The 14,573-nt window shown below is 39.7% G+C and overlaps 1 protein-coding gene across 1 annotated transcript in view; it reads left to right on the top strand.

Annotated features, from left to right (window-relative positions):
- Positions 1–14,573, top strand: part of LOC125455519 (centrosomal protein of 128 kDa) — a 475,711-nt gene that overhangs the window by 77,453 nt on the left and 383,685 nt on the right. Inside the window, exons 11-12 of the mRNA XM_059648981.1 lie at positions 77–200; positions 9,545–9,705. Of these exons, the coding sequence (XP_059504964.1) occupies positions 77–200; positions 9,545–9,705 (285 nt within the window). The remainder of the gene's footprint in view (positions 1–76; positions 201–9,544; positions 9,706–14,573) is intronic.

The raw sequence follows: 14,573 nt of genomic DNA on the forward strand, positions 1-14,573 counted from the left end.
CACATGCATTTTGAAGATATGAAATGTAAATATGGTTATGCTCTACTGATCCACTGAGTCTTATCTGTGAATTTAGATAGATGATTTGCGCTCTCAACTGTTGAAGACTGAACAAGAACGAGCAACCTTGCAACACAGGAATTTAGAATCACAGCAAAGAAGTTATCTACTTGAGGAGGATAGCAGACTGAATCAAGGAGGTAAGTGATAAGTCAGCCACATCAACTGCATTTTTTTCATAGGTATCTTTGCTGGCTCTGCATCAGACTACATTGCAATTTTTTCAAGTAAAATTCAGATCAAACATGAGTGTTAGCAGCATTTTGGCACTTGATTTCAATTTTCATGAATTTGAGGCCATGACAATATTGTGACCTTTAGCAGAGGGATGGACTTTAATCCAACCCTTTTAACGTTCACTCACTCGACCACCAGTTTGTTGTGTGTACAATCCACAAGATGTACTGCAGCGTGGACAGGTCAGACTGAATGGCCCTTTCCTGTGCTGTAACCATTTTCTGATTCATTGAACTTGCCAGGCTCCTTCAGCACCATCTTCCAAACCCCAGCATTTAGAAGGACAACATGACAAGCATATGGAAATGCAATCACCAGCAAGTTCCTGTCCAAATCAAACACTATCTTACCTTGGAGGTATATCGCTGTTGCTAAGTCATCACTGCGTCAAAATGATGGAACCGCCTCCCTAACAATATTGTCAGAGTATCTTTAATATGAGTATTAAAGTGGTTCAAGTGGGCAACTCACCGTGACCTTGTCAGGGGCTAGCAATAACTGCTGGCCTGTCAATGAATACCACACATTATGAATGATTAAAAAAGGGCTTAAATGGCTCAGGTAATTTTGAATTTTGTCAGACACAGTTTGGTTGGTGATATTTTAAACTTGCAGTACTTTATAAGATTTATAAAACATTCTAATTTTAAGAAAGAACATTTTGGAAGATATGATATAAGACATACATAAGTTACAGGAGCAGATAAATTAGTCAAGAAAACTGGACATGCCCCTTCAAAACTCAAACCTTTTATTTCCTATGTACTTGCTGTTTGGGAGACATTTCTTTCAGTAAAAAAGGTTCTTTCAATGCTTTTAATTTGCTTATTTAAGTTTGATCTTCCTTTGATCTTAATTTTGGTTAATTAAACGGTTCCTGAGTGTGACTTGAGTATGTTGTTAACAAGGACCCTTCCCAACACTGCAGTTTGCCTTCTTCAGCCTTCCTCAGATAATTCCACTCAAGACTCCAGGTTCCTTTCTCTAGTGCTGTATTGTCCAGTTTATAACGTGGTATAAACTGACTTTGGTAACCCAATCTTGGTTTTTTTTACATGGCTCTTGGCTTTGCAAAATCTAAGTACAACATTTTTAGATTTGTTATGTATTCTATTTATTATCTTGTGAATGTTTTGATAATGAAAGTAATACGTCTCGGCCCTTTCCAAACCTTCCAAACATTGGACATACTAGCCCTGGAGCGTGTCCAGCGGAGATTCACACGGATGATCCCTGGAATAGTAGGCTTAACATATGATGAACGGCTAAGGATCCTGGGATTGTACTCATTAGAGTTTAGAAGGTTGAGGGGAGATCTAATAGAAACTTAAAAGATAATGTATGGCCTAGAAGGGATTGACGCTGGGCAGTTGTTTCTGTTAGGTGGGGAGACTAGGACCCGTGGGCACAGCCTTAAAATTAGAGGGGGCAAATTTAAAACTGAAATGAGACGATGTTTCTTCAGCCAGAGAGTGGTGGGCCTGTGGAATTCATTGCCACGGAGTGCAGTGGAGGCCGGGACATTAGATGCTTTCAAGGCAGAGATCGACAAATTCTTGATCTCAGAAGGAATCAAGTGCTACGGGGACAGTGCAGGGAAGTGGAGTTGAAATGCCCATCAGCCATGATTTAAATGTTGGAGTGGACTTGATGGGCTAAATGGCCTTACTTCCACTCCTATTCTTATGGTGTTATTGCATATTTTGGTTATTAAAATGCAACAATAATTCAGATCTTCCATTGAATTCATTCTATCATATTTTATCTAATTAATGCTGTGTTATCCTAAGTGAAGGTTGCATTGTGGTGCAGCCTTCTAGATGGGATGCTAGTTAGTTTTCACAAAACTACTACTCTGGGCCAAGGTTAAATTTGGTGGTATTATTCAAAGAAAATAAATTTCCAGAATATTTGCTGGTTTTTCTTCTACACTACATGAGCTTCCTTCCATTTATCACTTGCATCATAACGGATTAATAGAGTACTAGGTCAAGTTGATTGATGGTTAAAGCACCAAGTCAAATAGTTTCAATAGTTGTCAGTATCAAATTTCAAAATAGTCTGACAAAATTTAAATTGAACTCCATAGGTCACACTATGAATGGAAAAATTTTCTCGATTACAATATCTTAAGCCTAGCTATTTTGAAATGTGTCGAAGTTTTAATGTAATTAATTAACTTAAAGAAATCATATCCGTTAATAGAGATAGCAAGAACTGCCAGTGCTGGAGTCGGAGACAATACAGTGTGGAGCCTGAGGAACACAGCAGGTCAGGCAGCATCAGAGGAGCAGGAAAGTTGACGTTTTGTGTCGGGACCTTCTTCAGAAATTTCCTGATGCTGCTTGGCCTGCTGTGTTCCTCCAGCTCCACACGGTGATATCCTTTAATGGGGTTTGACATTTGCTTGGGCCTTGTTTCTTCATGCAAGTTTGTACTATTTTAAATTTGAGGTGATGGCTGTGATTGTGGGGAGACCAATCATCTTCGCTGCAGGATATTGCTGCAGGACAGTGTGCTAGGCATGAGCATTGTCAGTTGCTTCATCAATGGCCTTCACTCCATTGCGAATGCAGACAGGTTGTGTTGCACAGCCCCTTTTGCACAGTAACAATTCTGTGATTCCGTGATGAGATCAAGTGGGGAATAATTGCTGATGATTGCACAGACATAATAAGTGACAATTAATACACACGCAATCAAGTGAGCCAAATTGCAAGTCTGACTGATAATCTTGAATTGCTTCTTGGCATTTCATGATTGAGCAGCACGCACTTATGCGTGCAAGAATTACACTAACAACCAAAGGTGACAATTAATATTCGCCACACAGCGACCATTTCTGGAAAAACGAGCCTAACCATCTCCCCTTGATGTTCACAGCATTTCTGTTGCTGAAAATTCCATCAACAGAGACAAGAAGGAGTAAGGATAGTGGGGCTACCCAAACAGGTCAAAGCCTTGGGATTCTGCATTGTATAGCTTCTCTCCTAATTCCTCAAACCCTGTTCACCACCTACAAGGCACAAGTCAGGTATAGTCTCCACTTGTTTAGATGAATTCAGTTTTACCAACATTCCAGGTGCTCAACACTGATCAGGACATAACAGCCTGCCTGTTTGGCACCGAAGCATCACCTTAAATAGTCCTCATTCCATCACTCTGATGTATAGTGTCAGTAATATGTTGCAAGTACAAGACACCTGCATTTTGGTTGTTAGTGTAATTCTTGATGGACGAGTACTTGTGTAAGTACTGCTCAATCATGGAATGCCAAAAAGCAATTAAGATTATCAGTCCGACTTGCAATGGGGATCACTTATATTTGCCAGAAGCTACGTATATTCTCACACAGAGCATTGTTCAAAAGTAACATATCCAGGCATTGTGCTTTTTCAACGGAACAAAATCTTGGGACTGCAGTGTTTCCCTGGGGCACTTCCTATGGTGATCTCTTGCCCAGTCACATTGACTTCTCTGGTTGAATTGAAATCTTGGGAAAAACTGTTGCCTGCTACCTTCTCTGTGGCAATAATTTGATAGTTCAAATTTCACTTTCCAACCAGTCAACACCTTTTTCTCTCGTGATATAAATTTTTCATATTGAAATTTGGTATTCTTGTCGTTCAGCCCTGAAGTGTGCAAGATGGAAAGCTTCAACAACATGCCTCTTTTTACAGAAATGCACTATATTATGTGTTGTTGTAATAATGTCAGAAATGTTCAGGGATGTGTAAGTTAAGTGGATTAGCCATGGAAAATGCAGGGTTACAGGCATAGGGTGGGTCTGGTGGATGCGTCCGGAGGATTGGTGTGGACCTGATGGGCAGAATGGCCTACTTTCACACTCTAGGTAATCTGTAATTGTATGATGAGGAGGCAATTTGCACACAGTAAGATCTCACAAACAGCAGTTAGATAATGAATAGGTAAACTAGTTTGCAAATGTGTTGGTTAAAGTATAAATATTGATCAGAGAGAAAGTCGCTTTTATCTCTAAAATAATGCTGTGGGAACTTTTTGGTCCACCTGAGATGAGTGTGGCTAATATCTTGGATAATGTCTCTCCAGCAGCACTGCATTCTGTATTGCACCTGGAGAATACGCCTGGATTGTATACATAAAATGCAGAACAATAAAAGCCCTTTTAGTATCATGCCTGTTCTACCCTGAATCCTGTGAGCCACTTTTCTGATTCTTTACTTTGTGAGGAATTGTGTTTCTCTGATTCCTTCAAAAAAAAAGGTCTGAGAGTACAGGGCGCAAGGGACAAACCAGGAAAGTACAGGTCAAAAACAGAAGTTGCTGGAAAAGCTTAGCAGGTCTGACAGCATCTGTAGAGAGAAAGTCAGAATTAATATTTCAGATCCGGTGACCCTTCCTTGGAACTGAGGAATTCAGGCCAGCTGGCCTAACCTCAGTGATGGGCAAACTATTGGAAGCAATTCTCAGGGACAGAAGTAATGTGCCCTTGGAGAGGCAGGGATTAATCAGGAATAGTCAGCATGGTTTTGTTTTTTTTATTTTTTATTCATTCACAGGATGTGGGCGTTGCTGGCCAGGTAGCATTTAATGCCCATCCCTAATTGCCCAGAGGTCAGTTAAGAGTCAGCCACATTGCTGTGGGTCACATGTAGGCCAGACCAGGTAAGGATGGCAGTTTCCTTTCTTAAAGGACACATTAGTGAACCAGACGGGTTTTTCTGACAATTGATAATGGATTCATGGTCATCATTAGATTCTTAATTCCAGATACTTATTGGATTCAAATTCTACCATCTGCCATGGCGGGATTCGAACCCTTGTCCTCAGAACAATATCTGGGTCTCGGGATTAACAGTCCAGCAATAATACCACTAGGCTGTCACCTCCTCACGTTAATGGGTGGTCAACTCTGTCCAATTTGATTGAACTTTTTGAAGAGGTGACCAGGTTTGTAGATGAGGGCAATGCATTTGATGTAGTCAATTTTGACTTCAGCAAGGCTTTTTGTCAGATCCCACGTGGAAGACTGATAGAGACGGTAAGAGCCCATAGGATCACAGGAAATCTGGTTAATTGCAACAGTGTCAAGTAAACTTGAATGCTGGAAGTAAGTTCACTGATGATATGAAAATTGGTGCTGAGGTAAATACTAAGGAGGATAGCCTTAAGATTACAGGATGGGATTGTCAATTGGGCTGATCAGCGACAAATAGGATTCAATCTGGACAAGTGTGAGTTGATGCATTCGGGCGGGAGAAACGTGGCAAGGGAATACATGATGAATGGTAAGATCCTGGGAAGCACTGAGAATTGGAGGAATCTCCATATCCGTATTCAGCCGTCCTTTAAGGTAGCGAGACAGGTGGATAAAGGGGTTCAGAAGTCATTTGGGATAGTTATCTTTATTAGCTGAGGCATAAAGCTTTAGAGCAGGGAGGTTATGCTGGAATGTATAAAACATTGTGGAGGCCACAGCTGTTGTGTGCAGTTCTGTAATCCACCTTGTAGGAGGAATTGTTTATGGTGGAGATGGTGCAGAAGAGATTTATTAGATGTTGTCTTGGCTGGAGAGTTTTAGTTATGAAGAGAGAGAAAGCTAGAGATTAGACTGACTCGGGCGCAGGAAATTGAGATGTATAAAATTATGAGGGACATTAATAAGGTAAGTAGTAACTTTTTCTCTTCATAGAGGGATCAATGCCCAGGTAGCAAAGATTTAAGGTATGGGGCAAAAGGTTTAGAGGGGGTGTAAAGAAAAATGTTTTTCATCCAGAGGGAGGTAGGAATCTGGAATTCACTGTCTGTAAAAGTGGTAAAAGTAGAAAGCCTCATAACATTTAGGGAGTATTTAGACATGCACTTATGATGCCAAAGCATAGAAGGCTATGGGTCAAGTGTTGGAAAATGGGTTTAGAATTGTTAGGTGGTTGTTTTGACTGGCGTAGACTTCATGTGCTGAATGATCTTTTGCTGTGCTGTAGACCTTTCCAATTCTCCTCCTTATGATCATTGCCAGTAGGAGTCTAGTCCACTTGTTCACTGCCTGTGGGGAGACTAGCCACATATTCATTGATTCTTAACTTTGGTTGTGGAAATTTTACACTTGTCTAGTCCGAAGTTCATTGTAACCTTAAATATTGTTTACTTCAATCATAGCAACACCGTATATTACTTTGGAGAACAATGTCAAGTCTTTAAAGCAAGTCGACTTACTCTGAAATCTCTGCTCATATAAATTTGAAGTCTTGGGCTTTTCCTACGTAACTGTTTTTCAAGGATGGTTTCAAAGTTATTACAAATTTATCATCCTGTTGACAGCCACCATTTGATTTCATCTGTTTTCTCCCAGTGAAGGGTATAGCTAAGATGATTAAGTTAGGAAGTCCTACATGATGGAGCATTGTACAAAGTGTTCCAACCACAGGACATTAAGTATAAATAAAACACGTTAAATTTGAAATAAAAATTAGTATTTGTAATGCTTAATCATGAAACTACTGAATTGTCATCAAAAATCTATCTGGTTTGTAGTTTGAAGTGTTTCATATTGAAGTTGAGAAGCTGGAGTCTGAGCTGCCAACATTATGCCACATCAGGGAGTAGGCAAGTTACCTGGAACATTTGCTCCAGCAGGCAGTGACTCCCTCAGATTAAATCATTCACATTTGATCTATTATTAAGTTAACTCTGCTTTCTGTCCACAGATGCTGCCAGACCTGCAATTTCTGCTTTTGTTGTTGATTGATTTATTGATTGATGTTAGTGAGGTCACAGCAAAGTGCACGGTCCATTTGGCCAATAATTTGGATTCTGAAGTAGTAGCTGACTATAGTGGAAGAGGACAGACAATAAATCCCAGGTGTTCTTGCTTGATTAGCTTTGCTTCAACAGCAGAGATTGAGCATTTTGAAGCACTCTTCTTTGATGTAAATTATCAGGTCTGCTAATTGTTAAAAAGGGGGATTCTGCTTGGAATGCAAAGGTTTGTTATCTCATCAACATCTCATTGATCATTAGAACATAGGTAATCTCTGGAAAGGGGGAAGGCCATTCTATGCCTGAATTGTTGAACTGTGTTCTTAGACACCAGATGTTGACATATTCAAATCCATAGTTATACCACGCAATGAGTGATGACTTGCTGCGTATTTTTAATTTTAATTTAATTTGAATTTTCGTGAATAAATAATATTTAAGGAGATAAAGTGCCAGGCAACTGCTCTAGGGGCCCGGTAGACTACAGTCTCAATTATAACTGGGAGCGGTATGGTTGAGTTAGGGTTAGGTGAATGGAGTGAGCAGGATGGAAGTGTTGGGATTGTGAACAGACAGCTCCCAAAGCCCCATTAAAATGGGTGAGTGGAATGAGCGTGAAGTGGCTATACTGTTGTCAGGATAAAAACATGAGGGAGAATGAGTGTGAAGTCTCTGTTGTGTCAATAGAGTATAAACTGGCAGAAGTTGGTGAACAGGCAATGTCCATCTGGTGACTAATATTATTATTGGTGCTATTTGACTCGTGGGTTTGTATATCACTTGTAATGTAATTTTAGTTTAATGTGAGAGGTAGCTTGGAATTCACTTCGGAAAGTGGACAGCCTTATCTTCTTTCTCCACACAGTCAACAGTTTTTAGACTTTGTCGTCAACATGCTACAAGGTAAGTTTTCTGAAGCCTTCCTGGACATCTTAATGCAAGGTCAAGGACTTCCAGAGAAACTCTGTTCCCCTAAACTCACAGGACGAACCCAAAGATCACCAGCTGGTGGAACAGTATCACTGGCATCATCCCTGGAATCTAGCCTAATTGTAGAAAGAGGCACCATGATGTGTATGAGATCTGTACATAATAATTAAGCAATTTAACTATGATAATTTCCTAAAGAAATTCTTCAAGATGTCACATTACAGGTTAACAGTAGAAAGACATCAAAACTAGCTATATCACAGAATTACTGACATCATCCCGGAACCGAGTACAGCACAGAAGGGAGGATAAGCAGATGGACGTACGTGGAATAGTGTAGGTTAGATGGGCTTCAGATCGGTATGACAGGTCGGCACAACATCGAGGGCTGAAGGGCCTGTACTGTGCTGTAATGTTCTATGTTCTATGATGTCTGGTGGAGGGGGTCCATATCTTCATCTCTGTCGACTCCGTTTTTATCCCTTTCAAGTCACTCACATTTCCCTTGCACGCACTGCATCCTTCAGCATGCAAATCATTAAAAAATTTACTGTGTCCTAACAGGCCATTCAGCCAAACATACCTATGCAGTGGTTTATACTTCACAAGAGCTTCCTTCCAATCATCATCTGACTATATTAGGACATGCAGCAATTCCATTCTATCTTTCTCCCACATTTATGTAAATCACCTCAAGTAATTTTGTTAGATATAGGACAGAAGTCAGAGGTGAGTTCTTTACTCAGAGTAGTAAGGGCGTGGAATGCCCTGCCTGCAACAGTAGTAGACTCGCCAACTTTAAGGGCATTTAAATGGCCATTGGATAAACATATGGATGATAAAGGAATTGTGTAGATGGGCTTCAAATTGGTTTCACAGGTCGGTGCAACATGGAGGGCCGAAGGGCCTGTACTGCGCTGTAATGTTCTATGGTCTATGTTCTGTGTTCCATGTTCTAACCAAGTTTCATCTGGATTTGTTAGTTACAGTCTTGGGGAATGAAATTAATTACATACCTAGGACATTGGAATTAATTGTATTAAATACTCTTTGAAAGATCAAGTACAAAGAGGATGGGTTGCATGTGTCGCTTCTGTGCTGTACTCGGTTCTGGGATGATGTCAGTAATTCTGTGATATAGCTAGTTTTGATGTCTTTCCACTGTTAACCTGTAATGTAACATCTTGAAGAATTTCTTTAGGAAATTAGCATAGTTAAAATGCTTAATTGTTATGCACAGATCTCATATAGACTTTGTTCATGATGGTTTCATGGTTTTGTTGGAAGCAGGGTTGTTGATTAAACTGGAATCTGGGATGGATCTCTCTGTTTTGAGATATTCACATAGCACTTTCAGAGAATCTTCCAAGTTCCGTTTCACAATTTCTATCTGAAACTTTCAATCTCTGTTTTAAAGAAGTTACAAAAATGCTCAAAATAAAAACCTAAAACTTTCAGCAAGTTTTGATTTAAGTTTCTGTAATATAATGGAGAGTTGGGCGATCATTACTGGTAGATTTTTCTGTTCTCTCATTGTTTATTTTCCTTCCTAAATGTTAAATTTTCTGTCTTGCAGTGGCTGGGAGGTCAGAGCAGGAAAAGCATTTGTTGGAGAAGCAGATTTTGGGGCTCCGAGCACAGCTGAATTGTAATACTGTGCTTTCTGAGGTGGAAGAGCTGAAACGGTCCCTTGAGAGAAAAGACAAGGAGAAATCTCAACTTTCTGCACATATTGAGGTATTTCTAATGAGCTGAGTGACTGACAGGGGAGTCTCTAAAAAGCTTTGATGTTGGAAATGCATTACAGAACTTCAGTGTGTTTGAATTTCTATTTTCATACTTGCACTGTTACAGGTAAATGTGAAATTAATTTGCAAAGCATACTTATTCTGATCCCGTTTGTGGCACAGTGTGTCAACTGAATTATTGGAAAATTATTTTGGGTTTGCCTCTGGAACCTTAGAACTTTTCCCCAAAACTGAACCTGATTGTCACCCTCATTCTGATATGACCAGAATGGATTTGATTTTGACCTTTGTTCTCCTCCATGCCCTGGTACATTAATGGGAATTCAGTGTTCTTGAATGAAACGACAAGAGGTTGTGACATTCCACTACTGTTGCTTGAACTGCCTGTACATTTTAATTATTCACTGGAAATTACAGTGGCTTAGATTAATTGTCAGCACAACATGAGGGATATTTATTACTCTACAATTACAATAAAAGAGTTTGATGATATTTGATGTTTAGTTAATTTGCAAACCAATGCCCCTGTTGTCCAACTTGGGGACTAATATTCCTTGTAACTTCCATCATGTGTTTGTAAAACGTCTTAACCTCTCTGCGTGACCATTCATGTAAAGATTAGTATGGACTAGGGAAAGAATTTAATTTGCTATTTAACTATTCTGAATGCTTTATTCAGGAACAGGAGCCCTGTTATTTCTTCTAAGCTATGACCCAGATTTGAAGTTATCAATCTCCATTGCTGAAAGTTATCATTTATGCCTCCAGACTTTGTGGCATAAAAATTTCGAGAAATAAAAATGTGGGAAAATGTTATCATGCTGTGAACCTGATCACTGAAATTATTCTGAACCTAGCAAGGAAAGGGTTTTTAAATTGTATTTTGCAACATGTACTGTGAGTTCACTCAGTTGCATCTAAAGTTGTATAATCCTTCTCATAGCTATTGTATGCACAGTAAATTTTCTGGTTAGGGCAGAAAAAAAAACAGAAAGACTTAGATTTATATAATGTCCTTCATGACCTCTGACATCTCAAAGCACCTTATAGTTTCAGTGATGTAATTTTGAAGTGGAATCAACAGTGATGTTGTTGGAAAGAATGATTAACTTTATTCTAATCTGGTAGAGTACATGTCAGATATTGCATTGGGGAGTTAAAAATTGCTATTCCTGGTGTTATGAGTGACAGGTGCGTTTAATCCATGGGAACTTTGTCCACCTGTGGAGCTGCTAAAAATCATGTGTCACTTCCTTTGGGTAAGGCCTACAATTCTAAGCCAAAAGTTGGCTTTCCAAGCTTCCAGGTCTGCATTGTAGGTAGAGCCACTGGAAGAGGAATGTGGGAGCCCAGCACTGTGGAATGGTTAGTTGTGTGTACTTTCCACTGGCAAATTGCTATCATTCCAGAAAGATGCTCTGCTTTTCACAATTGAGTATTGTCCTGTATGAATTTCAGTGTCCAATGTCAGGTATGGTTTATGTTTCAGCGACTAGCAAATGGAATCAAATGGTGTTATCCAGTAGACATTCATGTCTTGTTCTGATGCCACTGGGATAGCTGCTGAAAATATGGAACTAGACAGATGATAATCCCCACCCCAGAAGAAGGCTTCCCTGTGTAGCCAAAAGGATCACTAGCAACTCGCTGGCTTATTGACCCAACTCAATTCATATTGTGTGTGTACCCTCAGACTGTTTTTCTCCCATAATCGCTGATCATATCTCACTCTGAGTCTGGGAGCAACATATGCAAGAGAACTGGCATTATGGATCAGGCTAGGCTCCTCAAAATACTTTAGGATGGTAACCTAGACCCTAGCTTTTTCTTATTTTGAAGGCAGATGTGAAATGGGTGTTCCAGGGGTGATGCAAAATCAGCTTTAAGCAAAACAAAATTAATTTTAAGTGTTACAGTTGAAACATGAAAGAAAGTGGAATTTAGAGTAACTTAACTATTGGAAAACCTGACCGACCTGATACAGCAGCCCAACTAATTTACTGTTCCAATATAGTAACATCCCATAAACACACCCCTTGGCACGAAAGGTAAATTCAAACACAGATTCTTACAGGTGGAAGGAACAACATCTAGAGAGAGATTCCAGAGAAAGTCAGAGGAATCCCTTACTGAAGCTTGCAACATTTCTAGCATTCAAAACACCTAGTGACTCTTACAGCTAAAAAAACAAAAAAAACTTGAACTAAGAGAAGTAGCCACTCCCCTTCCACTATTAAACTGTGACTCCCTAGACTCTTAGCCGCCTCTGTTCTTAAACTTTTCAAAACAAAAACTGAGGACAAAATAACCTTTTTAATGTGATATCATTGTCAGACATACCCCCCCACCCAAAAAAATGAACCGTCAATATTTAATGGTGGCTTCATTCTAAACCCCTTACCCTTACTGTATTAGTACACTACAGTATATTCCCTACATTTACTCTGAGCATGCAAACATTCACTATTACATTCTGTTTCAGTCAGTTAACTCTGCCACTGAATTTGTTCGATTCTTTTGGTATGTCTCTAATTGCGAAACGTACAAACAGAATTCCTTTAACCCAATCATCTGGATAGTCTTGACTGTAAGCCCTTAACATGGCCTTTAAAGTTTGATGCCACCTTTCTAGTGCTCCATGTGATTTGGATGATGTGCAGTGGATTTGAATTGTTTTATTCCTAACCTATCCATAACTTCCCTGAATAATTTTGATGTAAAATTTGATCCTTGATCTGATTGTATCTCTGTGATTAGTCCATATTCTAGTGAAAAAAATTGAGTAACTGTCCTACAATCGTTTTAGCAATTAATTTGCATAATGGAATGGCCTTTAGAAATCTTGTGGACACATCCAGTATTGTCAACAAATACTGAGCCCCATTTAGTGTAGAGCTGGAGGAACACAGCACATCAGGCATTAGAGGAGCAGGAAAGTTGATGTTTTGGGTCGGGACCCTTCTTCAGGATTTCCAAACCAAAACGTCAACTTTCCTGATCCTCTGATGCTGCCTGACCTGCCGTGTTCCTCCAGCTCCACACTGTTCTCTCTGGCTCCAGCATTTCTTGCTGCCTTTGTCTCACTTTTTGTTTTAGGTAGGGTTCCTACACAATTCTAAGACCCTTGCAAAAGGCTCCTCAAATGCAGGAATAGGTATTAAAGTTTTATTACTGCCTGAAGTTTTCCAATTACCTCATATTTATGATAGGTCTGGCAAAATTCAACTACATTCTTGTGCAACCTAGGCCAGTAAAAGTGTTTTTGTATTTTGGCTTGAGTTTTTCTTACCCCTAAATGACCACCCACTGGTAATTCATGTGCTACCCACAACACCTTTTTATAACCCATTGGTAATAGAATTTAACAAACTTCTGTGCATTTCTCATCCACCTGAATATGTGAAGGTCTCTATTTCCTCTACAAGACAGCACTTTTAAGATAGAGGCATTCAGGAATGCGCTCGGATTCTTCTGTGTATGCTTTTCCATAAATTGCTCCAGTTTTTCATCTTTCTGCTGTAGCTCAGTTGATTTTTGAGCTGAAAATATTCACTTTGTCCTCCACCTTGTTGTTGTTCTTTCTCAACCATTCAATCAAACATGGTCTTTGATAATTCTACTTCAACTCCTTGATCTGTATTCTTTGATTTCGCCTCCTGTTTAATCCAGTGGCTTTGTGACCTTGTTATCACAGAGTCAGGGAAAAAAAACTCACAATATACTTCATGTGATGCCTCAGTTGCCTGATTTTCCATTGGCATTTCAACCACAGTTGGCAACACTCCTGTAATCCAGCTAAATTGTATTCCTACAGCCAAGGGTTTGTCCACTGCTCCTACCACCACGTCTCCACTTTTCACTGGATGCACCAACCTCACACTATATAGCGGACCACTTCTGGCCTTGCCATGCATTTCATGTACCAGCAGTTTTTCTGGTAATAGTCCTTCTGAGTTACATATCTCCTGAACAAAGATTGACAGGATCCTGTATCTCTTAATACTGTAACTTCTCTACCGACTGCCCTGGCCTATGCAAGTAAACTCTACCATCACAAATAAACGGCTTAAGAAGTTCTGGTACTTTCTTCTCGACCAACTCCTGATCAGATTGTACATTCTGGTGCAGTTATTTAGCTGCCATTGTGCTTTCCTTTACCACTTCAGCAAAACTCACTGGTTTATTCTGTGTTTCCACATCCGTCTTCCCACTGCTTTTTCTAAACCACCAACACTGTCCCTCCATGAGGCCTACTTTATTGCAGTGAAAACACCTGAGCTTTTTCACTTCTATTTCCCCTTCATGGGTTTCTGTTTTACCTTGTAGTAAGCAATCTTCAATGAGATCTATTTTTCCGTTACCATCGGAGGATTTGTCTTTTCTCTGATTTCTATTCCTCACGGATTGAAATTAATGTTGGAAGCTAAACTTTGATTTACAAACTAACTCAGTCAGCCAATTGAGCTGCTAATTTTGCTGTTTTAACTCTCTGCTGTTCCATGAGTTCTCACTGCCTCAGGAAGTGAATTTTTGAACTCCTCCAAAATAATTGCCACTAAGACCGTCATATGTTTGATCTATTTTTTAATGCCTTATCCATTTATCAAAATTACTTTGTTTGATCCTTTCAAACAAAGTGTATGTTTCAGCAGGTCCCTCCTTTAAATTCCTGAAACATGGCCTGTGAGCTTCTGGTACCTAAGATGGCTTTCTTCACTTCCCTCGTACTCCCCAGATACCTTCTCTGGTAGTGATGCATATATCGCACTAGCTGTATAGAACATAGAACAGTACAGCACAGAACAGGCCCTTCAGCCCACGATGTTGTGCCGACCATTGATCCTCACGTATGCACCC

Source organism: Stegostoma tigrinum, chromosome 10 (genome assembly GCF_030684315.1).
Source record: "Stegostoma tigrinum isolate sSteTig4 chromosome 10, sSteTig4.hap1, whole genome shotgun sequence".
NCBI lineage: Eukaryota > Metazoa > Chordata > Chondrichthyes > Orectolobiformes > Stegostomatidae > Stegostoma > Stegostoma tigrinum.